This window comes from Nannospalax galili, unplaced genomic scaffold (genome assembly GCF_000622305.1).
Source record: "Nannospalax galili isolate Female #2095 unplaced genomic scaffold, S.galili_v1.0 scaffold618, whole genome shotgun sequence".
NCBI classification, from domain to species: domain Eukaryota; kingdom Metazoa; phylum Chordata; class Mammalia; order Rodentia; family Spalacidae; genus Nannospalax; species Nannospalax galili.
This window is the reverse complement of record NW_008341873.1, coordinates 248,809-272,061: the sequence shown is the minus strand read 5'-3', so window position 1 is coordinate 272,061 and position 23,253 is coordinate 248,809. Positions and strand designations below refer to the sequence as shown.

General features: G+C 42.2%; 2 protein-coding genes across 3 annotated transcripts in view; one reads left to right on the top strand and one right to left on the bottom strand.

Annotated features, from left to right (window-relative positions):
- Bcar3 (BCAR3 adaptor protein, NSP family member) overlaps positions 1 to 7,559 on the top strand; it is a 120,426-nt gene extending 112,867 nt beyond the window's left edge. The window contains exons 10-12 of one of the 2 annotated variants that reach the window (XM_008837475.3): positions 2,615 to 2,726; positions 3,079 to 3,291; positions 6,921 to 7,559. In XM_008837475.3, the coding sequence (XP_008835697.1) occupies positions 2,615 to 2,726; positions 3,079 to 3,291; positions 6,921 to 7,099 (504 nt within the window). In that variant the 3' untranslated portion in view covers positions 7,100 to 7,559. The remainder of the gene's footprint in view (positions 1 to 2,614; positions 2,727 to 3,078; positions 3,292 to 6,920) is intronic. The other variant, XM_008837476.3, reaches the window with a different exon arrangement.
- An 11,896-nt stretch (positions 7,560 to 19,455) lies between these two features.
- Positions 19,456 to 23,253, bottom strand: part of Fnbp1l (formin binding protein 1 like) — a 111,399-nt gene continuing 107,601 nt past the window's right edge. Inside the window, exons 15-16 of the mRNA XM_008837474.3 lie at positions 22,861 to 23,009; positions 19,456 to 20,819 (exon numbers count right to left, since the gene is read on the bottom strand). Of these exons, the coding sequence (XP_008835696.1) occupies positions 20,641 to 20,819; positions 22,861 to 23,009 (328 nt within the window). The 3' untranslated portion in view covers positions 19,456 to 20,640. The remainder of the gene's footprint in view (positions 20,820 to 22,860; positions 23,010 to 23,253) is intronic.

Sequence of the window (23,253 nt, the reverse complement as noted above, 5' to 3'; positions counted from 1 at the left end):
CCTAAAAACTAAAAATTTACAGCCAATTTTGAAAGAGATGCATCCTACCTCAGGAAACCGTTATTGAATATGTCAATTGTGTTGTAATGATATGCTTCTTCTAAGTATGTTGTTATTAAATAAATAATAATTAAAAAAAGGCCATCAACTAAAAGCTGATGACTCATCAAAACCCCAAAAATAGGGCCTGGAGAGATGGCTTAGTGGTTAAGAGCACTGGCTGCTCTTGCAGAAGACCTGGGTTTGATTCCCAGCACCCACATGGCAGCTAACAACTGTCTGTAATTCCAGTTCCAAGGGAATCTGATGCCCTTTTCTAACATCAGGCATTGAAGGACATGGGTGCACTTACATGTATGCAAATAATACACTCATATACATAGAATAAAAATAATAAAAATATATTTTTTCAGAAGACCACCTTAAAACAAAATGCTGACTGAACAGGTTGAGTGCCTTCACCAGAAGTTTAGGGGGATTTATTACAATTTTTCAAGAGCTTTCAGAGTCTTCTGATGCACTTCAATTTTGTAGGATCAGTATTTGAAATAACCCTAAATTCTGCCATCTTTCTGTGATAGACTCACTTGAGTATAACAATAGGAGTCATCTGGTGTACTGGATTTGCATCATGCTTATTTTCACTCATGTGGTAATTGTGACAGCTGGGCCACAGTCTCCACTATGATAAAGCTCCTGGCCAGAGCTTCCTCTGAGCAAAGGGAAATTTTTGTGGGCTCTTGCCTGCTGCTGCCCTGACATCAGACTCACAGGTTAGGGTGTTGTCCCAGACCACCCAACATGCCTTTGTGGGAGTCCCCCCAACCCCCTGAGCAGGGTTAAGACCTTTTCGTCTAGAGCCCCGTGGCTCAGGAGGACAGAGTCCTCCAAGATACTTGGATTTGGTAAGCCACAGGGAAGGAAGAGGCTTTCTGGGGAAAACCCAAGAGGAGAGTCCCATCATTTTTATGTCCTCATCCAAACCTGCTTTCCTACCACATGCAGGAGAGTGTCCTGCTCAGACTTGGGGCTCTTTCAAGAAGGCCACTCCTTCAGGGATGGCAGGCAAGATGGGCCCTGAGAAGAGGGCAAGGCTGTAGGTGGCTAGAGGAAGCTGGTAGCAGATCTGTGGTGCAGGCCCTTCCTGCCTTCCTCTTGGGAGTACGAGGGAGCTCCTGGAACCCAAGGAAACCAGTCTTCACTCTTCAACTTGCCATCCAGGAAATCCTGGACAGGTTACCTCACATCATCTATTTTCTGATCTATTATATGCGGTCAGATACTTGCCTCTCAGAGGGAGGCACTGTAAGGGTTCAAAGGAAACTCTTCAAATGCCTGAGTTGGTACAAATTCACACTCAGGTTTGCTCGTTGTGTGGAATGAATATGGATCAGTTACCTTAAGGCAACTTATGCTTAAGGCATAAGTTGTCAGTGGCTTATGCTGGTATTGATGACGGTCCACAGGAAATAAATGAACACAGGTGTCCTACCCAGGACTCTTCTGGGTATCAACCATTATGTCCACACATTTGTACCACATTCCCACATTCTTTCATAGCTACAGCCGCTATTTGGGACACACAGGAACCCCTAGAGACATGTAGATTCTTTGTTCCCATTCTTTTAAATTTATTCTCCAGATATTTTCACACATGTGCACATCTGTACATTCTTTTAACTACTTTAAAAAATTATGTGTATTTTGCCTGCATGTATGGAAGTGCACCACACATGTGCAATGCCCAGCAGAGGCCAGAAGATGGTGTTGGATCCCCTAGAACTGGAGTACAGATGTTTATTAACTGCCATGTGGGTGCTGGGAATCGAACCCAGGTCTTCTGGAAAAACAAGTGTTCTTAACTGCTGAGCCATCTCTCCAGCCCACACATCTGTAAATTCTTTATATTTTGTAATATCAAAATGTTTAAACTTTTAAATCTAAGTATTAATCTGTGGTTTATCTATACAGTGAGGAATTTGCATAAATTTAACAAAATAAGGCTGTTCTATATGTACTTATGGAATGATTTCCAGGCAAAGAACAGGGTCAACAAGATGGCTCAGTGGGTTAAACACCTTGTCACCAAGCCTGACAACCTTGAGTTTGATCCGTGGAACCCACATGATGGGAGGAGAAACCAGCTCCTGTAAATTGTCCTCTGATTTCACATGTGCCAAAGCACTTGAAATCCCCCCACACATACAAAATAGATAAACATAAAAAAAAATTTTTTTTGACACAGGGTCTCCTAGCCCCAGCGGGCCTAGAATTCACTTTGTAGACCAGGCTGGCCTCGAACTCAGAGATCCGCCTACCTCTGCCTCCCAAGTGCTGGGATTAAAGGCGTGCCACCACCACACCAGGCTATAAAAAAATTTTAAAGCAACAGAAAAACAACTATAATGTGAAGGTTATTTTTAGAAGTTGTTTTAAGTATATGTAGCATTTAAAAGGAACTCAGAATAGGGTAGAGGGATTACTCTTTCTCTGAATTCAACAAGTGCTTTTAGCATGGTTACCAAGCACATCTGTCACCTACTCCAAAATTTAAGCAGAAAGGATAATTTTTTTAAAAAAAGCTTTTCTAAAAGAACATCTTCCTTTCTTCCAGATCACAAGGTTAGAAAAAACATGGACTGCGCTGCGACACCAGCACACCCAGACAGCCATCCTCTATGAGAAGCAGCTAAAGCCCTTCAGCAAAGTCCTGCATGAAGGCCGAGGTGGGCACAGAGGGCAGGACAGACCCAGGAGGGCAGGGAGGGCACAGGAGGGCAGGGAGGGCACAGGAGGGCAGGGTGGGCACAGGAGGGCAGGGTGGGCACAGGAGGGCAGGGAGGGCACCAGTGGGTGCTCTGTGTACTCTCCTGTTCTGCTTGTCAGAGCATTATTTTAACAGGACACCCATAAGGCCCTGGGTCATCCACAGGGCTGATGCTGGCTCATCCAGCCTTTTATCACACAATAGCATTATTTATAGAGGTCTGCAGTTGCTGTCATAAAACTTGGGCTAGTAGTCCAGCCCGTATAAACTTTCCAAAAAATGATATGGAAACTTTGCACCCTGCTCCCCAGAGTCCACGTGTGTCCCCCCAAGCAGCATATCAGTCCCACTGTTGATGCCTCTCGTGACCTTGATGGAGCGCCAGGCTGTCACTTTTGAAGGAACTGACATGTGGGAAAAAAATGATCAAAGCTGTGAAATTATGCTCAACCATTTGGCAACAGCCCGGTTCATGGCTGGGGCTGCAGACAGCTACCGGATGAATGCCGAGAGGATCCTGGCAGGTAGGGACTGTTTCTGGAAGCTGCTCTCTGCTCAGGGTAATAATTCCATAATGGCATATGCGTGTGTGTATGTGTGCATGTGCATGTACATGTGTGCAAGTGGGGGCAGAAGTCAACATCAGATGTCATGTCTCTCTTGTTCTTCTTTTGAGACAGGGTCACTCACTGGCTTGGAATTTACCATGTAAACTAGGCTGGCCAGTCAGCCAGCGGTTAAACCCCAGGGATTCCCCCTGGGTCCATTGTCCTAGTACTGAGATTGCAGGCCCATACCCTGCCTGGCTTTTTAAAGTTTTATTTTTATTATTTTAAATTATGTATGTATGTATGTATGTTCCTTTGTACGTGCACATGATTGCGGGTACCTGCAGAGGCCAGAAGACTGATCCCCTGGAGGTAGAATTACAAGCAATTGCAGTGAGCCGCTTGATGTGGGTGCTGGCAACTAAACTGGGGTGCTCTTAACCACTGAGCCACCTCTCTAGCCCTCATGTTCAGCTTTTTTAAGTAGTTCTGTGTATTGAACTCAGGACCTTGTTTGTACAGCAAGCGCTTTACTGACAGAGCCATCTCCCCAGCCTGGAATTTTTGTGCATATGTGCCATTATACTTAGTTCTAATTCATCCTGCCTCCCCCAAACTACTTCCTGTAATTCCAGATGATTCAAGAGTCCTGTTTCTCCTTTCTGTCTATGGGTTCTGTTCCATTAGTGGGATAGAGTACACAGAAAGGCAGAGTCAAGAAAGGATGTCCACCACCAGTGCCTGGGAAAGGTGATGGCCAACAGGAATTTTATGTCGACTTTATTGTTTGTATTCTGGTTTTCTTTCTCTAGCCACCCCAGCTCCAAGGGCCTGACACATCCTGGAAAGTGTTGGACAGAGTATTGTGGGAACTGAACTTTCTTTGATTGTGAGGTAGAAAGCTGATTCCTCAGCTGAACATTTATCATAGGCCTGGTATATGCACTGTACCAGGCTAAGTGGCAGTGCCTGAGGTGCCTTGAGGCATGTAAACGGGTACTTCAGCCCACAGTGGAAGTGTAGAGAGTGCTATGGAACACTTAGGAAAGGTAACCGATTGGGCCAGAGGCAAGTAGAGAGGAGGAAGCATGTGGGCATAATTTCCAGAAAAGTCTTCTGCTGTTTCATGGTTTTTGTTTTGTTTTTAGATAGGGTCTCATATATATCGCATACAGCCAATGATGACCTTGAACTTTTTTTTTTGTCTTTTTGAGACAGGGTCTCCCTGTAGTCCCAGCTGACCTAAACTCACTATTTAGACTAGGCTGGCCTTGAACTCTCAAGGATTTGCCTGCCTCTGCCTCCTTCAAAGGCGTGTGCTACCACGCCTGGCTGACCTTGAACTTTTTAATCCTACCGGAATTATAGGTGTGAGACACCATGTCTGGTTAATGAGGTGCTGCAGATTGACCCCAGGGCTTCAGCATGTTAGGCAGGCCCTCTGTACCAACTGAATTACATCCCCAGCCTCTTTCAGTTATTAAAACACAAAAGTTGCCTGCCACAAAGCAGGGATGGGATAAATTGGGAATTCTGCCCAGAGGGTGGGACTAAGTTCTGAGAGGGAAGGGTGAGAACAGCGGTGTGAAGTGTGACCTAAGGAATGGCCAGCTGAAGACAGACTGAGGGCTGTGGCTTAGGAAGAAGGGTTTAAACATGGGAGGGAGCCACCTGATCTGATTTCTGTTTTTGTTTTTCTTATATGTATGTGTGTATTGCCTGCATTTATGTAAGTGCATCTGTGTCGTGCAATGCCCACTGAGGACAGAAGAGGGCATTGGATCCCCTAGAACTGGAGTTACAGACAGTTTTTAGCTGCCATGTGGGTGCTGGGATTTGAACCTAGGTCTTCAGCAAGAAGAGCCAGTGTTGTTAACCTCTGAGCCCTCCAAACCCCTGATTTATGTTTTAATATGTTTTATTTATTATTTTTATTTTATGTGTATGAATGTATTGCCTGCCTGAATGTGAGTGCACCCGTGTCGTGCAGTGCCGCAGAGGTCAGAAGAGGGCTTCATATTCCCCTGGAACTGGAGTTAAGGATGGTTCATAGTTGCTATGTGGGTTCTGGGAATCGAACCCAGGTCCTCTGCAAGAGCAGTCAGTGCCCTTAACAGCTGAGCCATCTCTCCAGCCCCCTGATTTGTTTTAAACTGAGTCACCCTGGTAACTGTGTGGAGGAAGGCTACAGGGCTGAAAGGCAAAAAGCCCCTTTAAGAAGAGAGTGCTTGGGTGGGGGGTTGGAGAAACAGAATCAGTACAGAAATAAATCATTAAGGAAATGTAAATTTTGACTGCACTGAGATACCCAGAATGCCTAAAACAAAGAACTGTAAGTCAGATGTGGAGGGGCTGGAGAGAGGGCTCAGCTGTTAAGAGCACTGTCTTGCAGAGGACCCGGGTTCGATTCCCAGCACCCACATAGCAACTATGAACCGTCCTTAACTCCAGTTCCAGGGGAATCCAAAGCCTCTTCTGACCTCTGTGGCATTGCACGACACAGGTGCACTCACATTCAGGCAGGCAATACACTCATACACATAAAAATAATAAAATTTTTTAAAAGATGTGGAGAAATGAAAATCCTCATATGTTAATGGTGTGAATATAAAATGGAAGAGTTTGTGATAAATTTTAAAAAGCATATGCTTACATTTGACCCAATAATTCCACTCCTAGGGAAATGAAAACACATGTCCACACATAGACATGTGCACAAATGTTGACATTACTATCCCAGTAATGCCAGTAACTGGACACAATTTAAATGGTCATCAGGTAGTTATCATCAGTTCATCATTTTGAATGGATAAACAAAATCTGGTATACACATGTAAATGCCCACTAATCAGCCATAAAAAGGAGTGTATCACTGATACCATGCAGCATACAGAACAGTCTGAAAGCCATCACGCTAAGCGAAAGAAGCCTGGTAGAGCAGTCCCTATCAGATGAGTCTGTTTACCAGGTTTCTAAAGAAGCAAGTAACAGAAAGCTGATCTGTCTGGGACCTGGGGAAGGAACACTGATTGGCTGTCTTAGCGGTGCAAGGGAACTGTATAGGCTGAAAGAAGTATTCTAAAACTAAAATTGACAGTATAAACCAAACTTTGCAACTAAGATAAATGAATCATCTGTTATGTAAATTTTGTATCTGCAAAGTTATTGAAAAATCCAAACAAGGTGCCACCAATACCCCTCCTAGTGCCACAACCCACAGCAGCTCAGGTACACAGATTACATTACATCCTGTTCAGTGAGTGGACTTACTTCTTCTTTAAAGCTGCCCCAGGTCAGGTTCTTGAGGGCGTATAAGCAGGTCATATATATATATATAATATATATTTGGTCTTTTTGAGACAGGGTCTCCCTGTAGCCCCAGGTGTCCTGGAATTCACTATGTAGACCAGGCTGGCCTTGAACTCACAGAGATCCACCTGCCTCTGCCTCCCAAGTGCTGGGATTAAAGGCGTACACCACCATTTTTTTTTTTATATAATTCTGAAAGAGGAAGCTTGTTTTGATCCTATTTTAAAACAAGTTTTCAGCCATTTTTATCCCCTAGATTTTAAGCAGAACTCAAGTTTTCTGTTCGTTTTGATTAGGTTTTCAACCAGATGAAGAAATGAGTGAAATCTTCAAGACTGAATTTCAGATGCGATTGCTGTGGGGCAGCAAGGGTGCAGCCGTGAATCAGACAGAGAGGTATGAGAAGTTCAACCAGATCTTAACAGCCCTCTCACGTAAATTGGAACCGCCTCCCATAAAGCAGGCTGAGATGTGAGAACTCGCCAGAAGACCTTGGGGTGTCACCTGAAACTTCTCCAGTTGTTTCTTTGGGAAAGTTTAGCATCTGATAAAGTTATTACATGCAAATCTGGCAATATGCAAGCTTTTAATATCCACAGGATATTAAATATGTAAATTATACAGAACACACTTATTTATGAACTGTTTAAAATTACTACTGATTTTAAATGAATGGTAATTTATTTTTAAGGTAACTATTGCTAATGCTGATCAGCAAATTTAAGAGATGATCTAGCTATGTTGGCTGGTTGTTGTTTTATTATCATGGTATTTGACTGTCTTTGTTTTAATTCCATGTCAGATAAATGTAAATAGAAGCATTTAAAAAGAAAAGCTTGAAACATTTCAGAAGGTATCAGTTATATGATATTCCTTAAATAAATATGAAACTGTAAATAGTCATGAATGAAAATATATCTTTTTGTGAAACAGTTGTATCCTGTCTCTTCAATATTAACTCAATTTAGAATGGCAATTCTACCTCCCAGCTTCTAAGGGACTGTCTTCCCTGTCCTCATAGTAAACCAAAATTAACAAAAGTAGCTTGGAAATCCAAGGGTTCTGCTTTAAGAGACAGAATGAATAGTGGGCCAAGTTCCTGGTTCCACAAAACCTAGGTTCAAACTCAAGGTCAAGCACTTGCTAGCAGTTGGACTGACCACCAAGATGTCAGCTGCCATTCTATTTCATGACATCTCTTCAGTGACAGTCTAGTCTTCCCCGTGGGCTACCAACCTCGTCTCCTCTGGAAACCCCTCCCAGACACACTCGGATCAGAATGCTTTCCTATCACAGGTCTTTAGGGATCCCGTAACCCATTTATATTAGTTACTTTCTGTTGCTGTGATAAACTATCATAACCAAAAGCAACTTAGGGATGAAAGGGTTTATTTTTGGCTTATGGTTCCAGAGCAGGGGAGTCCATCATGGTGGGAAGGCATGGCAACAAGCAGGGAGAGCATGGTGGCAGGAGCAGGAAGCCAGGTGATCACATTTGCATCCACACATAGGAAGCAGACAATGGGAACAGGAAGTGCTGTGGAGGCTATAACCCTCAAAACCAAGTACTTCCTCCAGCAGAGCTCTGCCTCCTAAAGGTCCCATAACCTCCCCAAACAGCGCCATCAACTAGGCCGCAAGTGTTCAAATATATGAGCCTACAGGGGACATTTCTCATTCAAACCACCAAGTGTTCTAGCAGATTAGGAATCACCCCATGAAGGCAAACTCAACAGTTTTTAGAATGTATAATATCTACTTTACTTTCAATCAACAAGAATTTAAGTTAGAAAGAAAAAGCATACGAATTATCCTTTTCTGTAGTTAATAAATACAGAAATAGTGCAGACTTATTTTCTAGGTTTCTGGCTTCCCAAAGAGCATACTATCTAGTATTTTAATACCCCTCTCATGTTTTTCCTCTTGTAAAAAGGTTAGAGCTCAAAATTTTAAAATATTCTATCACCAACTGTAAAACACTTAACTGTTTTCCTATTTAAATATTTGAATGATATTAGCTGGGCATGTGCATGCCTTTAATCCCAGCATGCCAGATCTGAGTTCAAGGCCAGCCTGGCCTACATAATTCCAGGCCAGTTGGGGCTACTGGGTGACCCTATCTCAAAAAGGCAAAAAAAATTTTTTTTTGAATGACACCAAGTTTTGGACCCTAAAGCAAGCCATGAAAATTTCTTCACAATATTAAATAGCCCTTGGAAAAACATGACTTTTTGGCTATAGATGTTACACTATAACTTGCTCAGGAATTAAATATTCCTACTAGTACCACATATGAGACTCTCATTGTGATCAGTTTAATATAATGGAAATATTAGTTTCAAATCCTAGACTCTGCTTCTTCTCAATGCAGTCTAGAATCATGAGGGTCTGCCCCCTTTGAAAGGTGCCATTACTTTTGTATGTCTGTATTTGTGTGTATTGTATGTACTTGTTTGTGAGTGTGTACAGATGTGTATGCCCCTGCATACATGTATGTGGAGGTCAGTGTTAAGTGCCTTTCTCGATTTTGAGGCTATCTTTTTTTTGAGATATGATTTGGCTATGGTGGTTGGACACTGACCTTGAGGGATCCTCCTGTCTATACTCCATCCCTGCCCTGGGGTTTATGGATGTGTACCCCACGCCTGGCTTTTATGTGAGTGCTGAGGACCTACACCCACGTTCCCATGCTTGCATACCAGGTACTTTACCCACTGAGCCATCTCCCTAGCATTTGTTTTTTATGAGAAAGAGGCTCATGTAGCCCAGGCTGGCCTCCAACTCATTGTGTAGCCAAGAATGATGTTGAACTTGTGATTCTCCCACTTCTATCTCCCAATACTGTGATGACAGGCATGTGCCACCACATCCCACCTACATTTTCTTTAATTATTGGAAAAAGCTTAAGTATGCATATACTTTGGGCATATAATGATTCAGATACTCTTAGAAAGCCTTCTCACCAAAAAATACTAAGTGTTAATAAATGTGCCTTATAATGCACTGTTGAGCTCAACAGAATGAAAGTTCTCTAGGAATACCCTAGGAGTACCTCAAAACGAAATCACCTGTAAGTGCACTTAAAGATAAACCTGGAGGCAAATGCTAAAGTCAGTCCATCCAATGGGAGACTGTCTTGGAGGAGCTACACTTGAAATGCACCCAGGAACAGGGATCTTAAAGGGAGCTTGTCAGTGGGTTGGGATAGGGCATCCATCTGCCAGCAACGGGAGGATACCAGCTGGATACCAGGTATATTCTGGCTCTCCAGAGAGACAGAAGCAAAAGAGTTCTACAGAGAGATAGGTGGGGGGATTTAGTGGGGGGATTTAGTGGGGGAACTGGCTTACACTGGACACCCTGGAATGATATAACCTAGTTCAGTCCAACTCTGAATGCCTTAGAATCAAGAAAGACAATGGGGTAACTCAGTCCAGGGCAAAGGCCTGAGAAGCTGCGAACCCCTGGTGTTAAGCACTGGAGGTCAAAGGCCAGCAAGGCAAGAGTCATTAAGTCCAAGGGCAAGAATAGTGTCTGGGCTCCAGAAAAGAACGGTGGTATCTGTCTGTGTGTTTGTGTATGTGAGTGCAAGAGGCTAAGGAGGCCAAAAGAGGGTGTTGGATTCCCTGAAGGTAGTTACAGGCAGTTGTGAACCACCTAATGTGGGTGCTGGGAACTGAACTCAGGTCCTCTGAAAGAGCAGTACATGCTCCTATCCATTGAACCAGCTTTCCAGCCCAAATAAGAACTTCTTAAAACAGATATTTTAAAAAGGAGCTGGAAAGATGGCTCAGGAGTTAAGAACACCCACATGACAGAAAAACCATCCATAACTCCAGCTCCAGGGAATCTGACACCCTCTTCTGGCCTCTGTGGGCATTGCATACATGCATACATTTACATAAATACAGGCAAGACACTCATACAGATGGCTCAGCAGTTAAAAGCACTGGCTGCTCTTGCAGAGGACTTGAGTTCAGTCCCCAGCACCCACATGGCGGCTAACAACCATCAGTAACTCCAGTTCCAGGGCATCCAACACCCTCTTCTGACCACTGTGGTATTGCATGACACAGGTACACTTAAACACATGCAGGTAAAACACTCATACATATAAAAATAAAAATATTTTGTTTTAAATTTTAAGTAGATAAAAAAGAAATAGTTATGAAAGACTAGTTAATATGCATTAAAATGAATAACTTCATCAAAAGACACCAGAGAAACTGAAAAAACAAAACAGATATTAACAAATAAAACTGACAGGAGATTAGTATGACAGGCAGCCTCTGAGCAGGCCCCAGTGTTTCCTGCCTCCCGGTACTAACATCCTTGTGTTGTTTATTCCCATACTATGCTAGGGTTACTCAGTGTGATCACAAACATACAGCAGAAATAATGGCATATCATACCTGAGATTTGGGTGCAAAAGATTCAGTCTCCAGATTTTCACCCTGTGGGATGACTCACTGGGGGAAGCAAGATGTTACACTGACAGCATCCCAACAAAAACGTCGTGATGGTAAGAAACCAACCAGAAGCCAGTAAGGAGCTGGGCCCTATCAACAACCCAAAAATGATCTTATGGTGGATTCTCCAGTCCCAGGCAAGCCGTGAGAAAATCTGAGCCCCAACTAGATGACTATGTTACAAACCTGGCTGTTGTTTACTAGTACAAATAAATACAATTAGCATCCTTAATACGTTAAGAACTGCGATGAAAGACAACCAACCAAAGGGAAAGAATGATCAAAGATTAAAAATGGGCTTTTCACAGAAGGGTAAACATGGTAAACATGTAAAGATGCCCAGCATTAGTAACCAGGGAAGTCCAAACTACAAGGTTTCACATTCTTTGATGACTGAAAAGTCTGACTCCTAAGTATTGGTTAAGTTGTAGAACAAGTAACTCTAGTACAGAAATTGCTAGAATGTAAAAATACTATAATAAGTTGGGAGTTAAATATGACATTACTAATATACTCATAAATTAGGAATTCTACTTCCAGGTATATATTTCATCAATACACCCATGTCAATAAATACACAAGATGTTCTCAATGGCATTGTTTATATTAGCCAAAGTCCAGGAAATAGCTCAAATGTCTAAGATGATGGATAAATTGTATATATTTGTCTAACAGTGTTATACACAGTAAAATGAACTATGCATGTATGTGGATAATGTCACAAAGAACTGAGTGAAAAGCAGTCTTCAATTAGAAATATTCAAAGTATTTAACAAGTGAGCTGTTAATAAATTATATCCATAATACACAAAAAGTATATAAGCCAGTGCACAAACCAAGTAAAATGAGTCCTTAATACATTTTTCAATAAACTACATAATAAAACTATCAAGAGATAAAAGGAGGCCAGCTCATTCGTCAATTGCCAACAATTTTCAAACCCTTTCTTTCCTTGATGCGTAGCACACTCCTGCTTGCTATAACTGGCACTAGGCATGATGCTTGTATGGCTCCACTCAGGGAAGTGCCAGCTCTTCCAGTGACTGCCTTCTCTGAATGTCACTAATTTACTAATGTCCTGTCTGGCACCTCAATAGAGGAGTCAGGCAGTGATCCCCGGAGACAGTATAGCACCATCTGGGTGCTGGCTACCCTGCTCAGAGCAATGGCCAGAGCGCTAAGCACAGAAGAGTGGAGCAAGGAGGGCGTGCAGTGGTGGGTACTGCTGATGGGAGCTCATGCCCTGGCTCATTCCACACCCAGAAAGATTGTACTTAACTGGCCAGTGACACTGCTCCCTGATCAAATGTCTGTCTGTTGCGATGGAGAATAAACACTAAAGGGGAGGGAGGGAGACTCAAAACACTGATAAGATGGCCAGGGCTTCCTCTGGCCCTGAGTCAGAGAAACTTGGTCTACCCAGCAGGCCAGTGGAGGGTGCAGGGGTGGACTGTGGAGGTGACCAGATGAGATACTCCTGTCTGGAGACCAGCCAAGGAGAGGAGGACATGGCAGTTGTGCTGTCATCTGAAAAGCTCTCGTCTAACACCTCATATGCACAAGGTCGGTAGGCCCTTCCTCCACAGATGAAGATGTCAAATATGGCAGCACTTTATTTTATTTTTTAAGTATATGCATGTATTGCCTGTATGTAGGTAAGTGCACCCATGTCGTGCCATGCCCGTGGAAGAGAGAAGAGACTGTTGGATTCCCTGGAACTGGAGTTACCAACAGTTGTTGACTGCCATGTGGGTGCTAGGATTCGAACCCGGGTCTTCTGTCAAGAACAATGTTCTTAACCACTGAGCTATCTCTCCAGCCAGCTATCTCTCCAGGCAGCACTTTTAAAAGACCTTTCTAAAGGGTATTAGAGCAGTCACAAGCCCGTGCTCCCTTCCTGTGTCCCCAGCTGCAACCCAAGCTGAGCTCAGCCTTGCCACCCAAGTGGGATGCGGCATAAAGAGAATAGGGCCCCTCCCATCCAAGAGCTTCTGATATCAAAGAATCTCAACATCTGAAGAAAGTAACAGTAAACCATAGTCAACGCATTAGCTTTGTCTCCAGTGTTGATACAGAAATCGAGGCCAGGCCAGCTGCGGCTACAGGGAGACCTTGTCTCAAAAAGACCGAAAAAAAAAAGCTTAGTGGCATGGGCTGCCATGCATACTCTGAGATAAACCACAGGAGCTGGGACTTACATGATTCATTTAATTGTTCTGTTACTCCCTTCACCAAACAGTACAAAGTGTTTCAACATTTGGCACTCACCGTGACTATGCACGAGATGCCCTGCATGAACATCAGCCCTGCTTACACAGAGCATCTCTACAGACATCATCTGCCCAGAGAACAAAAACAAGGAAAGCCAGTCAGGGAAAAAACAGCCACATGGCACAACCATACAGAAAATGAAAACCAAACTCAAATTCAAGATAATGGTTTGTCCAATTTGTTTCTCCTTTGCTGTGACAAAAACACTCTGACCAACTTTGGGAGGAAAGGGTATATTCGGCTTACATCTCCTGGGTCATAGTTCATCAGGGAGCCCAAGACAGGAACTCAGGGCAGGAACTTGGATGCAAGAGCTGGAGCACAGGTCATGGTGAAACGCTTACTGGCTTGCTCCCCTGGCCCCTGCTCAACCTGCTTTCTTATACAACATAGGCCCACCTGCCCAGGGGCAGCACCACAGTGGGCTGGGCCTTCCCACATGACTCAGTAATCAAGAAGATGCCCCCACAGACACGGCCACAGGCAGTTCCAATGGTGAAATTTCCCAATTAAGGCTCCCTCAACCCAGGTGTGTCAAGTTGACACTAAAGCTATCCAGCACAATTGACCCCTTGTCAACTTGACAAACACATCACTATTAAACCATAACCTTTCCATTTCTTGTCCCCAAGATATGGTAGTACCACAACATAAGACAGTAAAACCTTTTATATATATATGTATTTTTTTAATTTATGATTTTCATTTTATGTGTATGAGTGGTACGCCTGCATGTAGGTAAGTGCACCAGTATCGTGCAATAACCAAGGAGGACAGAAGAGGCCGTTGGATCCCCTGGAACTGGAGCCATGGACAATTGTTAGCTGCCATTCAAACCCAGGTCTTTTGCAAGAACAGTGTTCTTAACCGCTGAGCCATCTCTCCAGCCCCCAAGACAGTACAACCTTAAAAGTCCCCCAGTCCTTAAAAAAAAAAAAATTCCAAACACTTAGAAATTCAGTCTCTTAAAAGTCTCTTAATTGTGGGCTCCTGTAAAATCCAAAACAAGTACTGTCTTATTTCAAAGGGAAGAATCGGGCACACCTAAGCAAAACCAAAGTCCCACAAAGTAGCTCAAGACTCGACATTTGGGATTCACTCACGCTTCTGGGCTCACGCATTCTTCTGGGCTCCAAGGGATTTTGGCAGCTCCACTTCTGACTCTGCCATCCACAGCACACACAGCTTGTCTCGCAGACGCAGGCCGACTCCATTCCACACCTGCTGCTGCCCTTGGTGGTCGTCCCATAGTCCTGACATCTCCAAAAAGCTGGGGTTTCCACCAAAACTGAGGCTGCACCCTCACCAATGGCTTCTTCTGGCCTCTGAGTGCAGTGCCTCAGATTCTCTCCATGACCCCTTTGATCCTGGGGTTGTCGCTGAACTGCACTTTCACCAATGGCTTTTCCTGGCCTCTCAGGGTGCCAAGTCTCAGCTGCTTCCTGTGACCCCTTCACACTTTCAACACCAACTCTTTCAGCATAACTGTTCTGAGCTCCACAGCAACAAACTGTAAGCACTCAGTGGTTTTTCCAGCCCAAAGCTCCAAACACTTCCACAATCTCCAGCGTCAGGTCTGTCACAGCAGTGCCTGACTCTCTGGTACCAATGTCTGTCCTAGTTTGTTTCTCCACTGTTGTGACTAAATACTCTGATCATTACCAACTTGGAGAGGAGAGGGTATATTCGGCTCACATCTCCCGGGTCACAGTTCATCAGAGAGCCCAGGGCAGGAACTCAGGGCAGGAACCCGGAGTCAGGAGCTGGAGCACAGCATGGAGGAACGCTGCTTACTGGCTTGCTCCCCTGGCCCCTGCTCAACCTGCTTTCTTATACAACATAGGCCCACCTGCCCAGGGGTGGCACCACCCACAGTGGGCTGGGCCCTCCTACATCACTCAATAATCAAGAAGATGCCCCACAGACATGGCCATAGGCCAGTCCAATAGAGGCAATTGCCCAATTAAGGCTCCCTCAACACAGGTGTGTCAAGTTGGCATTAACGCTATCCAGCACATGGTTCTTCGCAGAAAAGGGGGAGATGACAATTTTCCATTAAGTTGAATGACAGACATGCTTATTTTAGTGAGGTTTATAGCTCATGCATACACATTTTCCTTAAGAAACTCTCAGGGTTGTCATTCTGGGTTACCAAATCAGCTTGTCCCAAGCTTCCATTCTCGAAACCATCTCACAAAAATTGTCACAATGAAGTGGTGCTGAAATGAAGACATTAAATATAACTTAAAATTCTTCATTTGTACCAGAGAATGAGGCTGGTTAGGCTAGGCATGACTTAAGTCTTAGGAACCTAGGCCAGTTGCCTGTTACGTTTCCCCCTAAATTTGAACATTAGTACTTTTTTTGAGAGAGGGTCTCACTAAACAGGCCTAGGTGGCCTGGAACTATGTAAATCAGATTGGCTTCAAACTTGCAGAGATCAGCCTGCCTCGCCCCTCCAAGTGCTGAAACTGAAGGAGTGTATTTTTTTTTGAGACAGGGTCTCACTAAACAGGCCTAGGTGGCCTGGAACTATGTAAATCAGATTGGCTTCAAACTTGCAGAGATCACCCTGCCTCGCCCCTCCAAGTGCTGGAACTGAAGGAGTGTATTTTTTTTTGAGACAGGGTCTCACTAAACAGGCCTAGGTGGCCTGGAACTATGTAAATCAGATTGGCTTCAAACTTGCAGAGATCACCCTGCCTCGCCCCTCCAAGTGCTGAAACTGAAGGAGTGTATTTTTTTTTGAGACAGGGTCTCACTAAACAGGCCTAGGTGGCCTGGAACTATGTAAATCAGATTGGCTTCAAACTTGCAGAGATCAGCCTGCCTCTGCCCCTCCAAGTGCTGGAACTGAAGGAGTGTACCAAGCATGTTACCTAGTACTTTTAAAGGTTGCCAAACATCCCTGAATTTACTTCCAAAATTTGTTTGCATACACCTCAGTCTTTTGTGGCTATTTTCTAGGATCCTCTCAAATAACACTGGTTCCTTTTCCTTTTGTTAATGGTGTTACAAGGCTGTTACCTTCCCTACCAAGTGGGATTTGATTTCCCTAATCTTAGCTCAGATAGTTAAAAGCCTTTTTCATTGTCTTGGGCTTCTGGGGGTGGGGGTTACCTCTGTACAACTGAAGCTGTGAGATGACACTATTTTCTGCTGTATTCATTTTTCTGTGCGTGCCTACTTCCAAACTTGGCATTGATCTTTCAATTTTCATCATCTTAAAATTCCAACCGCTCACTGCTCAGAATCTATCTTGAGGTTTTATTGCCTTTGGGATTTCTAAAAATTTGCAGTCATAGGTTAACATTTGCCTTTTTAAAAGGTGACTTCTGAAATTAGACTTCCTAAAAGTTACAGATAATGTGTCACTAACTGCAGCAAATATTCTCTCATGCTCTAAGATGCCAGGAAGCTTGGAACCTAGGAACCCAGGTTCCTGCACTTTCTGAAGGACCAGGAGTCAAGCAGAAGCACAGGAAATGCTGGCCAGTGTGCAGTGGCCAGATCAGGCCGAGTGGTCCATGGACAGTTCTTTTGGAAGAAGACGAGAAAGGAAGTCTATGTCACACAGCTACTGTTGGACAAAGATAAATCCAAATTATTACGTTCAATTTAAATTTATTCTAATGAAACATTTTTTCCTTTCCTTAACAAAGCTCCAGAGAAACTAAAAACCTGAATAAGGTGTCTAGAACTTCTTTTTCAAAGAGATGCCCTACTTCAGGAACTTTCTTCATCACTTGTATTATCTGAAATCTCACATTCAAGAACAGAATTATCGTATCTCTTTGGTTTACATAGCAATAAAAGATAACCACATCTTAACTGACCATGAAAAGATTGTTTTATTCCATGAAAATATTCTCAACAGAGAACACTATCATAAACAAAGCGTTTGCCATTAAGAAACCAACATGTGCACAAAGAGTGAAAGTTACTGCAAAATAAGATTTCTTCTAGACAGTTCACATGTTCAAAGTTTAGGAATGATTTAAGAATGATTTAAACTGTGCAAGTACAAATGTCTTTCAAATGTTATAACCATATACAGGTTGCACTATTCCACATGAAGGAACTTGCCTCCTACGGAAGCAAATCCTGCTTTAGAAAAACGAACAGTTGCTTGAAAAGAACAGTCCTTATAAGAAAGCCTTGAACTTTGCCCTCTGTGGTTGTTAGCCAGAAAAACATAAGCACTTCTGACTTTGTACAGAGGACAAGCATGGCCAGATCACATTTCCTTCTCATCGCTAACTTCTGAAAACAAAAATAGCACTAGTTTTTAAAAACTACTTCATGTAGTCTGTCAGTATTGAATAATGTCACATTATATAAATAACCCTGTAACAAGATTTAATATCTAAACTGTATAGTTTACTAGCCTCAAAGGTAATACACTATGTCAGCTGCATAACAGTGGTGTACTTGATCTTATGAAGGCATTAACGTCACACAATTGTCATTCAGCTTTAGTATAACTGGTAGTATGATTCAAACAGCACTGGAAAAATTATTAAAGCAGTCACACAGCTTCTAAAATATTGCTTGAAATCCAAGAATAACACAGAACATTTCACATTCTTTCTCCCCTCAAAACAGTAAAGAACCAAATTAATGAAGCTTCAATGGTACAAATATCCCTCCCACCCCCCTCACCTTCCTGTTACAAGACCACTAAGAAATTAGTTCAAATACAAGTCATTAACAGAACCACAAATTCGAGGCAGGACAACATGAGCAATGGGGGCACTAACGACAATCATATTTACAAGTATAAACATACAGAAATTTCCATTTTACAAGTAAAAGTGCACATAGATCATTACAAAGTTTCACTAAATTTTATCTGGTTCAAACAAAAGCATCACTTGGAAACAGACTATCATTGCAATAATCAAATGAGATCATCATAACCCCAAGTTAAAAGACAATGGGGATGGTTCGTAAAACTTCTCATAAATACGCCGATGAAAGTAAAATGGACTCAGACATGTCTTTAGTTTGATGCAAAAATTTGAAGATGCACCATTGCACATGGTAGAGCTCTAAAAGCCACCTACCAAGGCCACATCAGCAGCTGCAGCAGTGCTGCAGAGTTAAAGGAGGTCGCTCTGAGCTGACACATAAAGCCCTTTGTGGGATACTGTAGTGGTAGTGTTGGCAATCAACAGATTTAGGCACTCGAGTTTAAGGCAGCATTTGAATGGAAGCAGCTGACTTTTGACAACAGTCCTTTGTCTTGAGGTGGTGAGTATCTTCTGTGTTTATTATGCCAGGACTTCAGTGCTGACTATAGATTCTTCCCAGACTGAGGTGCTGAAGATGTGTCACATTTCACAGAGTTCTTTCAACTGGGCTGTAGGCTAGAGCAGAGATGTTTTCTTTTTCTTATCATAAATACTTCAGGTTCACAGACTATGTCTTCATAATGCCAAAACTGGAATGTTTGCAGTGGGGAAGTTATAGCAGCATACACAAATACTAAGATGGAAACATTAGTGCTGGAGATGTCTGACAAAGTGATTTGCACTACAAATGCAAAACAAAGGCTTTGACAAGAACAAGGGATTACAAAGACATGCCTGAAAAATCTAAGCCCGGATCACTCTAGACATGCAACAGGATGTTGTTAAGCAAGCATGGAGGTGGCGCAGGCAGACACTGACACATGGTAAGGGTTCTAACAGACAGTGGCTCTAAAAGCCAATTAAAACAGAGCTGGATGAAGACAGTCCTATCGGGACAGCCCAAAGAAAGACAAACTACATGACAGCTCTGCATTCTTTCTGATTTGGATAGCAGTAAAATAAATGAAAAAAGGGTTGGCCATTTTTGGCTTGTTTCTTTCTTCCATGTGAACTGTGAACTAAGAATTTAAGGATTGGTACTATAATGACTTTTTAAATGTATGGAAATGCTAATGAAGTTAGTAAAAAAAAAAAGTCTGCATGCACTCATGCAACTTGCTTCTCTCACTCTCTCCTTGAGCCTGACAACTCTAATACCCTCCCCCCAAAAGCAGCTGCATGTAACCTCCTTCAACATCTTGCCCATTTCCTCAGAAACCCTCTTCAGGAACCTGCAGTCCAGGAGGAAAAAGAAAAAAACAATTACTGAAGACCTTTGGTAAGACCAAAAGGGGTATTCAGTTTAAAGTGTCCGTCTCAAATGTCCTAAAATCATTTTATAGTCAGCTATTAAAAACATCAGAAATTTTGAAACATAAGCAAAAAGGTCAATGTTACTGCTTCCTCCCTTCCCCATTCAACTAACAGAGGACGTGACCACATGACTACCACTGTATAACTCTTGAGTATACAATTCTAACACATGCTCGTGGAGATAAATGAGAAAAAAAGGAATCCACTGGGGATCCAGCTAAAATGAATGTTTTAGCAGATATTTTCCTTCAACTGAATTAGTCAAAAAAAGCTGTTTCTCTTCTAAAAGTAAACTTTGCCAATATATCTCCTCCATTCCAGGCTTTCTTCTATCTTCACTGACTTAGAATATATTTTTCCTATGTGTAACTGCCAAATGCTAAGTAATCATTAATGTGATATTCCAAAAAGACATTTTCAAGTGAAAATAAAAGCCTAAGATTAACTTGGAATGAACTCTGCACATTATTGAAAATTACCAATAAACCTGCAAATATTTTTAGGTCTCAATGATATTTTTTCACATCAGAGCTAGACATGGTGACTTTACTTGATTATGTACTGGGTACTCATTTTCTTCATTTAGGAAATCAAAGTTAAGAACAGCAAGGAAAATGACTGTACCCAATTATCCAACTATCACTTTTTTTCCTAGAAATTGAAGCTGTAATTGAAGCTCCAGGTTGGGAATCCACTCTTGGGAATCAGCTTTCATAGTTCAGAGCAGGTTTACTTATCTGAATTCACCACAGTTTCTGTGTTTTCTGAAGCACAGGGGCAGAGAACATTCTACCTAAGACTCTTGCCTGATAATCAAATTCTATTTATAAGGCAGAAAAGCACACACCTTTTACACAGACTTAAGCAGGACATAAAGCAAAAGGCATCAATTAAGCTTCCACACCAACGTTACTCAAAAGGTAAGGCGTCACAAAGAGAGTGTCTTGTGGCAATATTCACATCTCTCTGGTCAAGTCTGCACTCAGCTCACATAGTGAACAATAAATCAAGATGCCCTTTAACCTTTTTGTTTTTCTGACCTGTTGAGTGTGTTTTCATTTTATGGTATCGCCCCTAAGTCATACATGGCAAAAAGCTGCCTGGTTAGTTTAGATGTAAGTTACTGCACCTTTACTGTTTTTCTCTAGAGTTACATCTATGTATGACGTGGGAACGTAGCCTTCTTCGCCATTCTGTCTCCGGGCTCTTGTCCATCCATCACCTTTGTCCTCCTCAATAATGTATAGAACTTCACCTTCTTTCATTGCCAGAGTACCTTCATTATGCCCTAAATGAGAGTTTTCATAGCACAAGCATGATTAAAACACCACGGTAAGTTTTTAAGTTATAAAATACAACATGATAAATAACATGAAACCCACTAGCTATCATAACTGGATCCAAGACACCACAGACTGTTGTTACCAACAACATCTTTCCTGTGATGCTTTGTAGTTTACTCAAGACTTTCATGCACATAAGCCTGTGAGGCTGTTACAATCACATACCTCCCCGCCACCCGTCAAGAAACAGATATAGTAACTAAGCCAGGGCAGCACTATGTAATTTGACAAGGTATTCTAACTCCTATTTCACAATTCTAATTCTTTTCTCAAATTTCAGTAGTGTTCCTATCTAAAAACTTCATGATATATGAATCATGAAAATAGTAAGAATGTGAGCAGGTAAAAGGAAGAATATAGTTTAGAGAGAGTAAAGAAAAATATAGGCTTAATGATGCATGCAGAAGTAAAATGGCCACAAAGCACAATATTCCTTCAAGACCTCATCAGCCTCAGGACGTCTTCGGTTCTCACCTCAACCACTACATGTTTGGCAGTACAATTTACTTGAGTGAAACTCCATTTAACACTTGCTAAGATTCTTCTTTTTTCTAGATTAGATTCTAGAAAGATCTTAATATATTTTCTTTTCTTTTTTGAAAATTAGGAGCTGAAGAGAAGGCTCAGTGATTAAAATACTTGCTGCACAAGCATAACAACCACAGTTTGGATCTCAAGAACCCACATAAATGTTGGAGTGGCGGCCCACAGCCCAGGAAGGCAAAGCCTGGGGATCCTCAGAGCACACTGGCTAGCCAGACTAGCCATACCAGGTGGGTGTGACTGAGAGGCACTGCCTCATTGAGTAAGATGGAAGAGCAATCAAGGAGGACTCCTGACATCAACTTTAGGCTTCCACATACAAAATCACATACATGTACATGCATACCCTCCATATACATACAAACATGCATGTACCATACATAATGTGCGGAAGTCAGTTAGTTCTCTCCTTCTACTATGTAGGTCCCGGGACCCAACTCAGGTTCTCAGGCCTGGTGACAAGCACTTCTACCCACTGAGCCATCTCTCTACCCATTTAAATATATTTTCCAAGAATGAAGAGTAACTAAAGACTACACAATTTTAAAACTAACATATGGGTGGGTAGAGAAAGATGTTAAGTTGTAGACCATTTTATAACAATTATTTATGAAAGTGTTACTCTGCTCTTCTGTTAATTGAGGAAGAGCAGAGTCCAAGAGAAGTCAGAGTAACTAAAAGTCTACAGAGAGGACCACAACCTTTCTCCTCTCCCAAAGGCTGTTCTCTAGTCATCATAGGAGAAGGTACAGCAGTCAGAAGCTACCATTTTCCTTGACACTCTCATCAGAAGAGGAAGCCTGGGGCTGGAGGGATGACACAGCAGTTAAGAGCACTGACTGCACTTGCAAGGACCCAGGTTCGATTCCCAGTACCCACATGGCAGCTAACAACCCTTTGTAACTACAGTTCTAGCGGATGTGATGCCTTCTTCTGACCTCTGAGCATTGCATGACATGGGTGCACTTACACACATGCAGGCAAGACACTCATAGGCATAAAATATAAAATAAAATATTTAAAAAATAAAAAAGAAGAGGATGCCTACAGAGTCAGGATACAATGATAGCATTCAGCTATGACTTATGCCTGTCTCCCGAAGTCACTCTGCTGCATGAAGTGACATCTACTTTCTGGCTTGGGCTACATGCTCAAGCTGCTTCAACTCTGTTGAATACATGAGCACATGTAAGCATAGTAAGACTTGGGGAAAAAAATTCTCTGTTACAGAGTAGACAGTTAATCAACTCTATGAGGAGGTTGGTAACACATGTGACTTTCTTTCAATTTGGATGTTTGCAAGGGGGAAGGAACTATATAATACAGTTAAAACAAAACTATGCAACTAACAAACCAGGATTCTAATTTCTAGCAATACATTTAGTTAAGGACACATGTTTTTACTTTAAGGAACCAATTTTATCAAAATTAACATCATCATACCATCAAAAGGGTAGATAGCTTTGCAGTGTCCAATAGCAGGCAAGGGATCATCATCCTCAAATTCATCTTCAAATTCACTGTGATGACCATGCTGTTGGGGTGGCCCACGGACTTCTTGGTTTGCATCATCAGTGTAACTTCCCTCAGGACTAAAGAATCAAAATTATCTCTGATCAAGTATCACAAACATGAGAACTCTTTATATGTATTATTTATAAGTTGATCCCAGGATTAGTTCAGAAAATTAGGTGCCAATAACATGGTTCCATATTAAGCCTTATTTGCATAAACACTAACTATAAAAATTGCTGTTAATATAAAATGATTCTTAGCTGAATTTCCTGAAATAAAAACTTGAAAGATTATAATGTTCTAGAACAGCAATTATATATT